The sequence below is a fragment of the Leucoraja erinacea genome, chromosome 23 (genome assembly GCF_028641065.1).
Source record: "Leucoraja erinacea ecotype New England chromosome 23, Leri_hhj_1, whole genome shotgun sequence".
In the NCBI taxonomy this organism is placed as follows: domain Eukaryota; kingdom Metazoa; phylum Chordata; class Chondrichthyes; order Rajiformes; family Rajidae; genus Leucoraja; species Leucoraja erinaceus.
In genome coordinates, this window is record NC_073399.1 from 623,326 (window position 1) to 641,006 (window position 17,681).

At 40.5% G+C, this 17,681-nt stretch overlaps 1 protein-coding gene across 1 annotated transcript in view; it reads left to right on the forward strand.

Moving 5' to 3' along the window:
• The window catches only part of pik3r5 (phosphoinositide-3-kinase, regulatory subunit 5), a 57,987-nt gene extending 40,629 nt beyond the window's left edge, over positions 1–17,358 (forward strand). Inside the window, 7 exon segments of the mRNA XM_055653624.1 lie at positions 480–611; positions 3,087–3,180; positions 4,751–4,827; positions 8,194–8,287; positions 9,206–9,288; positions 10,995–11,110; positions 13,587–17,358. Coding sequence (XP_055509599.1) covers positions 480–611; positions 3,087–3,180; positions 4,751–4,827; positions 8,194–8,287; positions 9,206–9,288; positions 10,995–11,110; positions 13,587–13,734 — 744 coding nt within the window. The 3' untranslated portion in view covers positions 13,735–17,358.
• The last annotated feature ends 323 nt before the right edge of the window (positions 17,359–17,681 follow it).

Sequence of the window (17,681 nt, forward strand, 5' to 3'; positions counted from 1 at the left end):
GACACGTCACCTATTCCTTTCCTCCAGAGATGCTGCCTGACCCGCTGAGTTACTCCAGCACTTTGTGTCTTATCTTCTGGATAAACCAGCATCTGCAGTTCCTTCCAACATGCTGCATTTTTCTTAAGTTCACATCATGGCTGATCTATCTTTCCCTGTCAACCCCATTCTCCTGCCTTCTCTCTCCCCATAACCTCTGACACCCGCACTAAGCAAGAATCTGATAATCTCTGCCTTAAGAATATCCATTGATGGCCTCCACCACCATCTGTGGCAATGAATTCCACAGATTCACCACCCTGTGAATGTTTCTATGTTTTATATGGGGAATAAGGAGAAACAGAATGGATGCATATTTGTTGAAATGTGGATGACCATTGACCAGGCAGATGTTTTCTGAATTATTAATAAACGTAAAATATTATGAACTAAGGCTTTTCTGATGAATGCTACCATGTGATTGTTGTCTGTTCTTGTAGGAGCCTTTGAAGCTGGAGAACTCTTCAGCTGAGCAGCGACTACCAGAGAGGCTTCCCATCATGGGTGATCTGATTCTTTATTACTGTCGAAATGCTGCTCGCCCGGTGTTAATCCAACTCTACCAAGCAGAGGTAAATGTACATGTTTGCCCGGGACCCAGTGAGGTGAAAGTCTCACACCAACACTGTTATCAATGGTTCAATGGTTTGTTATTGTCACATATGCACCGCACAGTGAAATTATTTTTGTGTGCTCCCCAAACAGATCAGATAGACCATACATAAATATAATTAAATAAACAAGGGTAACTCACCATATTTTGGCGCCATTTACAAAAGTCTAAAGTCCGGTCCATATGCTGGATGTACTGGAGCAACTCCCGATCCAGGTAAGCTCCAGACTGCTGCAGGACCTCCTCTGTCACCCTCCACTAGCTCAGCCCACAAACCGATGTTCCTCTCCTTGCCCGACCTCCACTGTGTCCCGGGGAACCTCCTGGAGCCGGCCTTGAAGGTGCAGGGGGCCGAGCTCGGGCCTGAGGGCCGCAGCCCACCAGGTCCTTCATTGCAGCAACAAACCAGGCCTGCTGTTTGTCTCTCTCAGTGTGTAAACTGAACCAAAGTACACAGCCAGCTACATTCCGCATATCCATTTCTGAGGTTTACACATTAAATTCTGGTGGTATTTCTTTCAGGAAATCTTTATTTGGTGTGAAGTGATTTATTTTTAATGGTGCCCAGACCTGCATTCCGCACTCTGTATCTTTCTATTGTATTTGAGTTTGAACTGATTTTGAACTGTGTATGGTCTGTCTGAGCTGTTTGGAGAACATGCAAACACAAAGCTTTTCACTATCGCAGTACATATTATAATAATGAACCTAAACCTAAAACAAAGTTGGGTTTTGGTTTCAATTGGAAGTTCTTAAGATAATTGTATGAATGCAGGCAGATGGGATTAGTTTTACCTTGGCATCAAGTTTGACACAGACATTGTGGGCTGAAGGGCCTGTTCTGTGCTGTACTGATCCATGTTCAGTGTATTATCTCCATGAACTATATTGGTTGCAGTGAGCCAACACCAGTTCTGCCCCTTTCTCCACGTTGTGTGTGCACCCTGCTTGCATCAGGAGCAATGAAACCGGCCGACAACTGGGTCAATATCAGGCCTAGACCTGAGTACGGGTGAGTTCTTCCCTCGATAGATTCAGGGTGTCAGCGATAGTGGTGGATATGCAGGGAATGGAAGGGCATGGAGCATGTGCAGACAGATGAGATTCATTTATCTTGGCATCATGTGTGGCAAAGTACCCATAGTCAGGATTGAACCCGGGTCTCTGGCGCTGTAAGGCAGTAGCTGTACCACTATGCTACGGGGTGCCAACTATAGCAGGGTAGAAAGTTCTCCTCCACATACCTCGGACGATAATTACTTCTGAAATAGGTTATCTGTAAAGTAACTCAAGCTCCGTACTGCACTGTGATAATGCATTTCGTTGTCTCTGTACTGTACACTGACAATGACAATTAAAATTGAATCTGAATCTGAATCTGAACTGTAGTCACTGAACGGATATGAAAACTTGTGCCATTATTTCCTGTTTTTCTTCTTGGAGATTGTGTTTGCCAGATAAATGACTTCATAGCAAACGCTACTTCCCCATCTAAAATGATAAATGACTAATCACTTTATTTTAGTTCGTAAATGGGCATTAAAACTTTGATTCAAAGGTCTTTATTAATCAGCTATTCAAAGCATCCAAACTGTTAGTGTATAATGTGTATGAAGGATAATGTGTATGGAATGGTGTGTAGGGAGGAATTGCAGATGCTAGTTAACACCAAAAATAGGCATAAAATGCTGGAGTAACTCAAGGGGTCAGGCAGCATCTCTGGAGAAAAGAAATAGGTGACATTTTGGGCTGAGACCCTTCCTCAGACTGAATCAGGACAGAGGGAAACTAGAGGTACGAAAAGGTCCAAAACAAATGCCAATGACCAAGGAAATGCAGAGCCCACAATGGTTCATCTTCGTTATTGTTCTTCCACAGTCAACAATGGACCGTTGTGGGCTCCATCTTTCATTGGTCATTGGAACTGGCTTTGATTTGTTCTGTACCTTTTCGTACGTCTAGTTTCCCTCTCGCTTGAGTTTCCGTCTGAAGAAGGGTCTCGACCACAAACGCTACCCTTCCCTCCACAGATGCTGCCTGTCCTGCTGAGTTACTTCAGCAATTTGTGTCTATCATCTGTTATTCAATTGTGCTGGAGAAACTTAGTAGATCATCCTGCATCTACGGGGGGAATAGGCAGACAACATTTCTGGTTTGTACCCTTCTTCAGGTCCGAAACGTTGCCTGTCCATTCCCTCTACAGATTCTGGCTGACCCGCTGAGTTCCTCCGGCACTCTTTGTAATTGCTCAAGATTCTAGCATCTGCAGTTCCTTATGTCTCCGTTATTCCATAGTATGTTCCGTTATTCCATAGTTCTGTGTCCTGACAATGTTGGTGGTACTCGACTTTTTGCAAAGGCAGGTCAGAGAAAATATTGCTTCCAAACTTAAAGTATAAAAATAATTCAGATGCATGACGTCTTCTTTTGACAGTTAACTCTGGCTGGTGGAGAGAAGAAATCGGACGTTTTTGTTTATTCCCTCGAGCTTGGACAATCTGCCGCTACTAGAGCTATTAAAGCCTCGGGTATGTTTTATTTTCTGTGATGTTCAGAAGATATGTCTCCCATTATTTTTGCAGAAAGACCGATATGTATCTTTGGAAAGTGTATGTTTGCAGTTCTTTGACACGGGACCCTGGCTGGAGTTGCACTGAACTCCGTTTGGAACTCCACTTAAAAGACTGTGAAATGTTAAGGGCGGCACAATGGCACAGCGTTGTATCTGCTGCCTTACAGCACCAGAGACCCAGTTACAATGCTGACTATGGGAGCTGTCTGTAAGGAGATTGTACCTTCTCCCTGTGACCCTGTAGGCTTTCTCCGTGTGCTCCAGTTTCCTGCCACATTCCAACGATGTGCAGGTTTGTAGGTTAATTGGCTTCTGTAAATTCTAAATTGTCCTTAGTGTTTAGAATAGAATTAGTGTACGGGAATCCCTGGTCAACGCTGTATCTCTAAAACTACAATGAAAACCATGACAACCACTATCTTATCACCAACTAACAGCGGTCCTGAGTTACCTCATTGGAGACCCACAGACTTTACTGGACTTTATCTTACACTAGACTGTATTCCATTTATCCTGTATCTGTACACTGTGGATTTTCACTGTCTCGATAGCACAAAACAAAAAAGCTGTTCACTGTACCTCAGTACACCTAACAATGATAAACTAAACTAAACAATAATCACATTTTGCTGCACTATGATATAATTTTGCTTCACTTTTAATGTTACTGATAACTTTTAAATGCAAATATTCATTTTAATGTGCTGATACAATATTTGTAGTTTGTTTCATAATAAGATGAATTCCTCATTGGATATTTTCTCAAATAGCCGAAATTGCAAAACTTGAATTCATCTTGAACTTTGCTGTAAAAAGTATTGAAATATGTATATTCTAACTAACCAGAATTCGAATTGAGTTTAAGCCTTGATTCATTTTGGAAATGGATGGAACTATAGCATTTACATTTTCTCAAATAGCTGGAAATGTAGAATTTAAAATAATTCTGAACTGTGCTGTAACGTGTATTTATTTCACAGTGTACCGTTGAGGTCATGGTCATTGGCATTAAAAAAAAGCACTTTGGCCCAATTTGTCCACGCTTGCCAACATGTCCCATCTACACAAGTCTCACCTGACTGTGTTTGGCCCCATATCCCTCTAAACCCGTTCTATCCAAGAACCTGTGGAAATGTTTCTTTAAACATCTGTCAAAGCAGAATTTGAATTTAGTTTTAGGCTGATTTCGTTGCCTCAGTTCAAAAGGGGAGTTTTGTGGTGTGTTGAAACAATAGATCTGTAATGCAGCTGGGTGTAACTGTGCAGGAACTAATACCACACACTCTCATTTCATTTCCATGCCAACCTTGTTCCCTGCATTGATTTAATCATAGTAAGTTCCTGAATGTTGAAATACTGGCTAAGAGTGGTGCATAGTCATACTGTGGGGAGATCTGAACACTGAAAGATTTTATTGTTTAAACTGTGTGGTTAGAAATGGATGAAAAACAATGAAACCGGTTTGTGTTGGTGCGATTTGCTGACTTGTATTTAATTTAATTCTTGTTTGTTTGTAAACAATGTAGGTCCTGGGTGTAAAAGGCTTGGGATTGATGGTGACAGAGAAGCAGTGCCATTAGCTCTACAGATTGCCTACTGCAAGGTATGCTATGATACTCTGACCTCTGGTACTGTCTGTGTGGAGTTTGCATGTTCTCCCTGTGACCACATGGGTTTTCTCCGGCTGCTCCTGTTTCCTCCCACATCCCAAAGACGTGCGGGTTTGCAGGTTAATTGTCCCCTGTGAAATTGCCCCTATAGCGTCAGGAGTAGACCAAAGGGCTTGCTTCCTTGCTGTGACTCTAGACCAAACAATTGGGAAACAGAGTAAAAAACAAAGTGCTGGAGTGACTTAGTGGGAAGACAGTATCTGTGGATGGAATGGACAGGAAACCGGCTAACTGAGGAAGCAAGGTATGATGTCCAATTGGAATAAAGGCACACAACATCAAAGAGTGGTGGTAGACTGGAAAATGGAGGATGAGACCCTTCCTCAGACTGATTGTAGAGGAAACCTCCCTCCCTTCTCCACCCATCTTGAATTATCTTACACACCTCTATAAGATCACCTTCTGCCCCCTGCGCTCCAAGGAATAAAGTCCTGGCCTGCCCAACCTTTCCCCGCAGCTCATGCACTGAAATCCCAGCAACATCCTCGTAAATCATCTCTACACTCTGTCCAGCCGTGAGCAGCCATGATGCTGATCATGTTACTGTGCAGTTCATGGCAAGGCAAGGGGAGTACAGGTCAAAGGTTTAATTGTGATATAAATTTGCTTATCTCTAAAAAGTGGAACTGGGGTCATAGTTAAATTGTTCCTGTTTTCATGCAGTCCATTTTGTATCGAGCATTTGCTGCCAACGCAGATCCTGTTCACTAAACTCTCTGGCTGAACAGTTAATTACTGTCAATGCAACCAATTGAACCTGTGGGTTTAAATTTAAATAGAGTCATGTTTAATTATAACATCATTTGAGACTGCTAATTAACAAATATACTCACTTATGGTAATCAAAAGGCAGAGAATGCTGCACTGCACAGCGGTCGAGTTGCTGCCTCTGGGTACGATCTCGACTCTTGAGTGCTGTCTGTGCAGAGTTTGCATGTTCTCCCTGTGATTGTGTGGGCTTTGCAAAGATGCACATGTTTGTAGGTTAATTGGCTTCGATGTGGGACATAGAACGAGTGTATGGGTGATCGATGGTCAGCATGCACTTGGTGCCAAAGTTTCCACGCTGCATCACTAAACTAAACATTAAACTAAATGTAGAACTTAAATGTTTTATGTTGCTCTTTGAGGGCTGTCAGAATTTTATTAAAAGGGACGATCACTGAACATTGACCCTTTACTCAGAGCTTAAAACAACAAGTGACAGATTTAGCTTCAACTGAGTTGGAAGATTGTGGTTTCAAGATTGACCAGAGACTCATTAGCTAATTAGTAAGAATATACTGGAAATTATCAGCAGGCCATGCAAATCTGTTGAGAAAGAGGAAGAAAGTTAATGCATCTGACTCATAATAGTTCATTGGAAGTGGGAGGTTAGCAAATACATTTTAACTTGTGGAGCAAAGTGGATATGACAATGGCAATGTCGGCAGAAGGGTTGCAAGCAGAAATGTCGACTGTCCATTCCCTCGTAGAGAGACAGACACAAGGATGCTGGAATTCCTTGGCAGTCTGCACCTGGGCCTGGCCAAGATGGCCATTGGCGGGTCCAGGCAGCAGGTGGTCGAACCTGGGCCTGGCCAAGATGGCCATTGGCGGGTCTAGGCAGCGGGCCGTCGATGGTCACACCACAGTCGACTGCCTGCCCCTATGTCCATGCTCGTGTGTCCCTGGAGAGACCTTGCGGTGTCCACGGGGATTTCCGTGATCGCTGGTAGCCGCGGGGGGTCGAGTGTATTGCACGATTGCATTATAATGATTGCCTGATGTAATGTGACATTTAATAGTATTCGTGCCTTCTGGGACACTGTAAATTGCAATTACTGAATCAAATCCGTGTAAGAAAAATAAAAGATGCTGGAATCTTGCCTAACAGACAGAGTGCTGGAGCAACTTAGCAGGTCACACACCCACAGATGCTGCCTGAGTTCCTCCAGCACTTTGTCTTTTGCTCAAGGTTCCAGCATCTGCACAATACATCTGCTACTTAGCAACAGCTTGTGTCTACAAGGCAAGATCACAATATCTGTAAAAGTTCGGAAGCAAAGAGAGATTAAAAGACACACACAGTCTTGGTACCGACTGAGAATAAACGGTAAAAGCTTATTCATTACAACTGAGCTACCTGAAAGGGATGTAAATAGGTGATGAAAAGGAACTGGGATAACGTCCAACTACAGTTGTTGGGATATCGGGAATCAAAGCAGCAGGAGAGGGAGGTAGTGAGATTAGTAACTCCTTTTAACTACGGGTCCACCACTGATTGTTCGGCACCCTTGGTTCCAGAGCCTTGCCATATTATCCATATTGCCGGACCAACAGAGGTCACGGCCTGAGTGGTCAAGATACTGACACGCCATGGCCGCAGAAACCGGTTATGGGAATGGATCTGCTGTCTCAGGCCGGGCCAGAGATCTGGAGCCACGGCCACAGGGGGCAACACTATGTTGCTAAAGTACCTTTGTTTCAATTAGATGTTTGGAACAGAAAATATTGGGAACACTCAGCACAGAACAAATATCATGAATGAAGTAATGTGGAACATAAAACACTGAACATAATACATCGAACGGCACAGGAACAGGCCCTTTGGTCCACAATGTCTGTGCCAAACATGATGCCAAATTAAACTAATCTTCTCTGCCTGCATGTGATCCACATCCCTCCATTCCCTGCGTATCAATGTGCCTATCCAAAAACGTCTTAATTGCCACGATCGTATCTGCCTCCTCCAGCATGTTCCAGGCACCCACCACACACACTCTGTGTAACCCTGCATATCTCCTTTACACTTTATACCTCCCGCCATTTCTGCAGCTGGTCTATATTGTGTTGTATAAGTTGCCAACCTCCCTCAATGTACACAACACTACATGTTGGTGTCACCTGAAACCTAGCTAACCAACCCGCCTACATTTACGTCCAAGTCATTTATATATATATATATACACACACGCACGCACGCACACACACACACACACACAAATATATATCTATATATCTATATATATCTATATCACAAATGCAGATCAAACGGCATCTGTGGACACTGACCTGAAACATTAACTGTTTAACTCTCAACGTGTTACCTACCCTGATGAAAGTTTCTAACATTTTCTGTTTTTATTTCAGAATTCCAACACCTGTGATTTTTATTTCCATATATTGATATGTTTCTTCTAAAATTGCAACTCTAAAAGTTTTTGTTTAAACTTATACTTTAGAAATAACAGCACATCAGCAATATGTTATTCATCCTATTTTCTAATAGTTTACAATAGATATTTCTCTTCCATTAGGCCACAGTCAGCAGAAGGAGCCAATGGAATAATGTGGAAAAAAACTGCACATCTATAAATCTAAGCAAGGCTTGCAAGAAATATGACGAGCTAGGTAATCTAAATTGTGACACTATTGCTTTCTTGAAATGAAAAACCTGATCTTCTATAGTTTTTTGCTGTTCAGGGAAAATTTCAGGTAAAATTCAATTGCAGGATCATAATCATACTTTATTAGCCAAGTATGTTTTGCAACACATGAGGAATTTGATTTGCCTTAGTCGTACTAATAAAAAGCAACAGAACACACAAAATACATTTTAACATAAACATCCACCACAGTGACTCCCCCACATTCCTCACTGTGATGGAAAGTTCAATCTCTTCCCTTCTTTGTCCTCCAGCGGTCGGGGGCCTCTAACCTTCCGTTGACATGACGATCTTACTCCTGTAGCCGGCGGCGAGCCTCTCTGTCCGGGCGGTCAAGCTCCTGCATCAGGGGGATGTCAGCTCCCCGACCGGGTGATCTGACCCCGGGTCAGGACTTGTCCCAACTCGGTATCTACCCAAGACTGCGAGCTCCGCGATGGTGCCTTTACCAGGCGACTCTCTGGATATTGGTCCCAAAAGTGGATCTGCAATCATTCATTATAATTGCTCCACTCTGTTAAACCTTTATTCCAGCAACAACATTTCATACTCTAACTATGTTCACTAAATGTTATTCCCTTTATACTGTATCTGTACAGTGGATGGCTTGATTGTAAATATGTATAATCTTTTCGCATACTGGATAGCCCCCGACATAAAATCCATTCACTGTCCCTCGGTTCACATGACAATAAACTAAACTAAATGTGAATCTTCTGTAAATAGTACTTATGAAATGTGATTCATTCCATGTTAAATCATCAGTGTTTAAAGGTACAAATACCACAACTGCAAGGTAGCTACATCTGTCAGCAAGATTCTATATCTTACATCTTAGTCATTTCTAGCCATCGCTTCTAAAATATATTCTTATTTCTGTCAGAATTCAATACAGAATATCTTCACCTTTCCATGACTGAGGTGGTGAAGCGACAGAACTCCAAATCCAAAAAGAGTTATAATCAGGTAAGTCCAGTTTTGTGCAAAACGCAAAAGTGCTGGAGGAACTCGGGGATCAGGCAGCAACTGTGGAAGGAAATGGCGAGGCGATGTTTTTGGTCGAGACCCTTCCTCAAACTATTTAAGTTGCTTGCATCTCAAAGCACAGGCTTGTTGTGAGGTTTAGAACCCAAGGCACTTGCTTTGAAGACTCATGATTGATCGGGAAAGTTTAGCCACTGTCTTGGGTAATTAGGGAAATGTTTAAAATATTCAAAGATGTTTTTACTTAATTTTTCCCCGACCTTCAACATTATGGGTGAGTGAGTGGGCACCCACCCAGCTTTGTGTCATCTGCAAATTTGCTAATGTTACTTTGAATCCCTTCATCTAAATCATTTATGTATGTTGTAAATTGCTGCGGTCCCAGCACCGAGCCTTGCAGTACCCCACTAGTCACTGCCTGCTATTCTGAAATGGACCCGTTAATCCCTACTCTTTGTTTCCTGTCTGCCAACCAATTTTCTATACATGTCAGTACTCTACCCCCAATACCATGTGCCCTAATTTTGCCCATTAATCTCCTATGTGGGACCTTATCAAATGCTTTCTGAAAGTCCAGGTACATTACATCCACTGGCTCTCCCTTGTCCATATTCCTAGTTACATCCTCAAAAATTTCCAGAAGATTAGTCAAGCATAGTTTTCCCTTCGTAAATCCATGCTGACTCAGACCGATCCTGTTACTGCTATCCAAATATGCCGCTATTTCATCTTTTATGATTGACTCCAGCATCTTCCCCACCACCAACGTCCCTCTGTAAATTGGCCCTGTGTAAATTATTCCCAGTGTGTATAGAGTGGGTATAAAAGTGGGATAACATAGAACTAGTGCGATGACCGGTGTGTAGTGGCAGTGGCTGAAGGACCTTGTTGTATCCATGCTATTTCTGTGATGTATCTCTAAATTAAACAATACTTTAGAATTAGTCCTTTATATTCTTGTCCATAATGAGGTTACCAAGGTGGACTGAGCATAAATATACAGCAAAACGATCTCTAAGTCTGCGTTTGGTCTCGCCGATATATACAGTAGGAGCCGACATCGGGAACAACATGCCTCTTTATATATGCAGCCCAGAGACAAATGGTGTTGCCAGTCCAAAGGGAATAAGCTGAGTTTATAAGGTTTAAGGTTAGTTTAATTATTGTCGCAGGTACAGTTTTACATGCTGTCTATAAACAGATCAGATATACTATACATAAATACAATCGTCAGACCCATGTACAATAGACAGGTACATGGACAGAGGTATATGGGCCAAATACAGGCATGTGGGACTAGTGTAGATGGAGGGGGAGGGTCTTAGTTGGCATGGACAAGTGGGGCTGAAAGGCTTGGGCTGAAAGGACTATGATTTATGAGATGCTGGAGAAGATAAAAAAATCAATATGACTGATTAATATGATTATATCTACCATAGAGCAAATCCACACATGACTGACTACATAAACAGGAATTCCACGTGTATTACAATGATTAGCGCAAGTGCTAGCAAAATTGTATTATGAAAGCAAGCATTTTCAGTGTAATGTATAGAACAATCTGGGTAAATAAGCAAATACATCTTGAAAGCAAATTTAGTGAATAGAACATCTGGGTAATAAGTACGTCTTCTATAGAATGATTGACCAATGTATATTTGGAATTTTTGTTTTCTCTCTTGTTTCAGCAAATAAATATATCACAAATCAAGATTGACAAGGTGCAAATAATTGGAATTAATAATACCACATTTGCAGTTTGTCTAGACCAGGATGAGAAAAAAGTTATTCAGAGTGTTACCAGGTGGGATAATTATATTATAACCTTCATCTGTTATTTTTTCAAATTCATCTTTGTATAAAAATATATTGTAAAATCTGCAGACATTTTGAGATGGGTTTATTTTTGCTTTTGCACAAATACAATGTTTATGAATAGGTGTCTTATTGTTACATATACTAAGGTGAAACGCTTTATTTTGCATGCTACCCAATCAGTCTAGATAATATAGATGAATCAAGTCAAACTCCAGTACAATAGGTAGAGCAAAGGGAAAGATACAGAGTGCAGAATATAGTTCTCAGCATTGTAGCATCAGCATCAGTTCCACAGACAAAATTCCACTGAAATAGAGGTGAATCAGAGGTGAGTACTCTGGTCATTGGAAGGATGGTTGAGAAGCTTGATAACAATGCAGAAGAACCACTTTCTGGTGGGGCTTGATTGTAATGACTGGGGTGAGACTAGTCTTTGATTATGTTGCTGCTTTTTCAAGGCAACACAATTAAAGACTTGTCCCACCCCGGCAATTCCTTCTCCCTGCTCCTGTCAGTTTAGCAGAGTGCAGTCACAGTTTCAGAGGAAAATGTGTCCTTTTCATATCACACGAATATAGTGTAGCTGGTCATTGAGGTAGTATTGAGCAGGAAAAGTCCCCATGCTTCCTCAAATGTTGAATGGGATTTGTAACCCCCTTCTGCAAGTTTGTTGCACATCCTCCAGTGAGGGTCCTTGCAGCAGTGTAATAATGTCTCTCCCCCCCCATTCTATAATGCATTGTAAGCTGCATTTACATGTGGCTGCATCTTTAGCCTTCTGACCCAGACACAAGGGAGCGAGTGGTGCACAATGTGACCAACATCAACTTTAAACAAGGCACAAATAGCTGAGTCAGCTCGTACATAGCTCGTTCTAAGCTCCCCCCCCAGTCTAGTTTCAGTCAATAAGATACTGAATCAAGCATTTGCGCAAATAAACTTTATTTTGGAAAACACGACACAAATTCCCCAATACAATAACTAACCACCGCGGGTTTGATGCTTGTATCTGCTTGGCCAAGCCCCTCTAGCCTCGTGCAAGCAGACACTTCCAAACGGTCATGCAGTCCCAAGCGTTCTTCCAGAAGATCGACATCAGACCTCGTGGGAGCTACTTTTTATTAGTCCCCGATCCTTGGGGGGGGCCGAACCACATGGTGGTGGTCTCTATACAGTCCAATAACACATATCGATTAACACAGTATATGATAGACAGTTCCCAAACACAATAATACAGTAAGTAATACATTGTATCTGATGAAGCTTCTAGATGGAAGTTAACAGAGGTGAATTATGCAACATGTGCCTAGATATTCAAGAAACCCAGACAAAGTTCAACATTTAACCCAATCAACATCTAGCAAAGTAAAGCTTTGCAACATTATTTACAGTATGTACATCTGGTTTGCAGTGACCCAATCAGTTCCATGCAATTTACACCTTATTGTAAGAATCTGCAGGATATCCCATTCTTTTCCTGCAGATCTTATCTAGGACAGATAAACTTGACACCATTCAGCAGCTTGTCCCAGTTCTACAAAAGACTCATTTATCTTGACCAAAATGGCCTGGCAGCACACAAGCCTTTACTCAATTTTAATGTCCTGGCAGCTCCAATTTGGCCAGAATTAACAAGCTCTTTCCCTTTAATCCACAATCTGCAGTGTTCGATTTGCAACTGATACATAATGTTTAACTTCATGCACTGCACCTCTCTACCGAATGGAATCAATAAACAGTTTTTGCTACAGCATGCAAGTGCTGGGTCTTGTTTTGCAGCTTAAGGATGACAAGTTGGTTATAATTTACAAGATCTGCACTTATTCAAGATAAATGACCCTGACACTTGTGTGAAGTTGAAAACTAGAGACCATAAATATAATGTGAACATAAAGATACCCAATAGAATTTAGAAAACATTATTAAAGGGAGTGATTGGAATCTGATCTGACTTTATATCTCTGAGATGCTGCAATCACAATTGATTACATAAAACTTGACATTTTCTCATGTTATTTCTCAGTGAGTATTGTTAACTATGATCATTGTTCTAGTGTTATCTGCGATCATTAATTGTCTGATCAGCGTAAGTACATAGAAATCCAGAGGGAAACTCATTTTTGGTCCAATATCTGTCCAACAATTGTGAACAAGTGTTTGCATTTTGAAAGACCCAATGGGCCAATGATTTAAAAATAACAATATATAGCACAAACTAAATGACAGCTCTGTCTCTGGTGCAATCAAGGTAGGTCGTATTTCAGAATTCAGTTGTAGTTCATTGTGTTACATATTATATTATATATTACATTGATGGAGTGGTAAAATATATACATTCATTCTAAATATGCCCCGGGTCAACCTGTGCTGCTTAGAATGATTTGCGTGGAACATGCTCTTTTTTCAATTTGAATCCTTTATTGTTAATGAAGTGTTATTTATCTTTCTTTTGTCTCGTTTAGATGTGAGGTGTCTGTATGTTACAAACCTGAAGACAGGATGCCCCAGAACCAGAGCAAACACTCTTCAATGAAGAAGCATCAACACTCATCAAAGTCTTGCTCCCTTCTTTGTCTTCCAATTGTAACCTTCAGTGGTGCTTTGTCATAGTGCTGGCCAATGAAGACTCAGTGGCCCTAATGCCTGCAAATACTGTCCAAACAATGGTCCTGACTCTATATTGTGTTCTGGCAGTGTTACAACTACATAGGGCATACAGTGCTTGTGGTCCTTACAAATGGAGATCAAGTGGAATAGAAAGGCCCAGCCAGTTTAACTTGAGATCTCACTGGCCTCACTTTAATAGCTATTGATAATGAGACTTCTTGGGAAAGGAGAGAGAAAATGTTTCCTTGATGGCTGTTGGCTAAGTTATTCCTGAAACTGTTTCAGAATATGGAACCTTCTGTGTCATTTAACACACCAGCTTTTGCCCCAAATGCAAACATAAAATGATTGGTGGACACATCCCCTTTTTGTACCGACTCGCTGTAGTAGATGAGGAAGCCAGAGGTCATAAGGTTAACTGAGTGAGGTAGCTTGGTTAGAATTCGATGGGGAATAGAAGCTGGTGCAGGGGGGGAAATGGTGCTTCATTTAGTCTTTAACACTTGTAGGGCATTAGTGTGCAAAACAGTCCAATAGAGGAAGCAACGGTAAATAACATATGGATGAAAGACTATGGTATCTAGTTCCCAATGATGTTCCATTGGCATCCATTCAGCTGAGGTAGATTCCTGGACCTGTTGATACTGTCGAAGGTAGACACAAACTGGAGAAACTCAGTGGGTCAGGCAGCATCTATGGAGAGAAGGAATGGGTGACATTTCAGGTTGAGACCCTTCTTCTGACCGATGGTTTGATACTGTGTTTGATACAGTGGTTGATAATTGGATCTTGAGTAAAACATATAGCTGTCCTCTTGCGAAACAAAAAGAAGAAATTGACTTTGCTATGGATATCAAAGCTCCACGCGGTACTCCAGTGTCATCTCACCACAGTCCTCTGGAGTTGTTGCAATCATGTTCCCACTTTTGCTCTCCAACACCCTTGCAATAATCACCAATGCACCACCTTCCTTCCTGAATTGCTTCCCAAGATCTTTTTATCTCAGCACCACTTTTTTGCACTAAAAGCATACACATGGAAATAAATAGTCTGCAAAACATATTCACAATAGGTTGAGGAAGAAATATATGAATAAATTGGGGACATGTATTATAACAGGAAATCATAAGAATGAGAACTTGAACTCTCCCACAATTAATTGGCCAGAAGTAACACACAGGGGAAAATGAAACCACTTCCTACAAGATGTACAGGGCTCCTTGTGAACTCAATACCACCAAAAATGGGAGGTTTTTTTTAACATTGAGTGAACGGCATCATACAAAATACATGTAGGAGCAGCATTAGGCCATTTGGCCCATCAAGTCTGCTCAGCTATTTTAGATAATAATTATAATAGTCTAGATAATAGTTACCATTAGATAATAATTCAAAGGGTGTTGGTCTATTGAAGACCCAACCATTGATTGGACAATTTTGAAGCGTTTTGAGTAGAAGTTGATTAAATGATGAGAGCAACAACAATATTGACAAAAACATATTGTGAGATAATAGGTAACATACCAAGCACAAGATGAATTAAACACTGAATGAATAAAGGCATTAAGGAAAGTAACTGAAGATAAGGGAAGGGAGAGTCACTGGGTAGCAGAGCAAGAGAGAGCATGACTAGATGAATACAAATACATTCAGAGTGAAGTCAGCAAAAGAAATAAGCTGACCTTGCAGATTTATTACATTAAATTATCAAGGAACATAAGATATTCTGCAGCACATAAAATGAGTTTAGATTCGAATAAATTGAAAATGATTGGAAGGATAAACATTACAGGTACATTATTTATTATTTCTATCACTATATGTAAGAGGTGTCAAAGTTTAAATGAGATGTGTGGGGCAAGTTGTTTTACACAGAGTGGAACACGCTGCCTGGGTTGGCGGTGGAGTCACATATTGTACAGGCATTTAAGAGGCTTTTAGATGGGAACATAATATGCAAGGAATTGAAGGATATGGATCATGTGGAAACAGAAGAGATGAGTTGCACTTGGTATTGTGTTTGACACGGATATTGTGCACCAAAGGGCCTATTCCGGAGGTGTGCTGTTCTGTGTTCTGTGTACTTGGCTTCAGTATTAGCTCAGGGAACAGACTGGGTGTTATGTCATTGGAAAGCGAGATTAGACGGCATTCAATCTAGAAAAAAATAATAATATTAAATGAAAAAAGTCAAATAGAAAAATGCTTAGATCCAGAAAGTTTGTCTGTGCCTCTTTAAAATAATCTAACGAAGACTTTGCAAAGAAATCATAATAGATGCAATATTTAATTCAGAAAAGATGTATGCAGAAGTGTTGCAAATAGGTAATACCAAACATATATCTAAGATGGGACAGAGGGGTTGCCCATGGAACTATAAACCAATGGAAGAAATATCATGTAATCCCACTGAAAGAATAAAAACAAATATTTAGCAATAAATATTCTAATATGAAGAGTAGGCATGGATTTCAGGAAGGTAATCTTGTTTAATCAATCTTAATGTATTTTTTAGACTGCTGACAGATGGAATACTTTGAGCTATTGTAGTAAATCGAACATATGAAGATTTCTCAAAGGATTTGCAGAAATAATAAATTAATATACAAGGTCAGAGTATCTAGATTAGATATTGGAATTAAAAATTAATTTTTAAATGTGTGGATGACACCAATGGCAGTGCATTAGTGAAGGATGGTGTGGTTACTGGAGGTAACTGTTACTGAACAGATTTTGATAAATTACTAGAGGGGATGAATACATTTACAGAATGGGACTATTCATTCATAAATTAATCTCAACAAATACCAAAATTAATCAGGGTGTCACATTTTATTGTATAAAATTAGCACTTGTTCTATGTGATGAATCTTAGGGAGCATAGCTACAAAAATCACTAAATATATCAATGTTGTTATTAGAATCAAGGTAAATTGTGAAAAATCATTATTATCAAACCCTTATGAATTATACCTTTTTTTTTAGAGATTAAGCCTTAATTTTCTTCAGGAACAAATATGGTGAAAGCAAATCAACAACAGATTAAATGTTATGGGTGACATTTTTAGGGTCGTGTCCCTTCTCAACCCAAAACGCCACCCATCCTTTCTCTCCAGAGATGCTGCCTGTCCCACTGAATTACTCCAGCATATTGTGTCTATCTTCAGCATAAACCAGCATCTGCAGTTTCTTCCTACATATTAAATGCTTTTCCCATGTTTATTTATGTCCAAGTGAATTGGCTCAATAAACCAAATAGGCTTCAATTAATAACTGTGATATAAATGAACTGGTTCTTGTCCCACTAAGGTGCTGACATGGATTAAAATGTTTGGGGACTAATCACACATTTATCAAGATTCTACTGTGTGGGCAAGTAAAATTGACCAGTATTTGCTCATAAAACTTTTTCTTACTTATGTTGCATTACTTATATTCCTCATGTACAAATATGTCACTGATGACGTATCTGAATTATTTTAATTTCCTTTAAGTTTAATACATGCAAGCAAAGTTATAGCCAAGGAATAATGTACTGCTTGTGTTAAAAGTGGTGTTGCACTGAGCAACTGTGCCAATGTGGAGTATATTCCAGCCATGTTATTCTATCCTGGTCTGGATAGAGCGGATGTTTCCACTAATGGGGGAGTCTAGGACCAGAGGCCAGAACCTCAGAATAAAAGGACATAGGTTTAGAAAGAAGGTCCGGAGAAATTTCTTTAGTCAGAGGGTGATGAATCTGTGGAATTCATTGCCACAGATGGCTATGGACATTTTTAAGGCAGAGATGGACACATATTTGATTGGTATGGATGTCATGGGTTATGGGGAGAAGGCACGAGAATGGAGTTGAGAGAGGAAAACAGATCAGCCATGATTAAATGGTTGAGTAGACTTGATGGGCCGAATCGCCTGATTCTACTTGTGTAAATATGAACTTATAAAGAGAA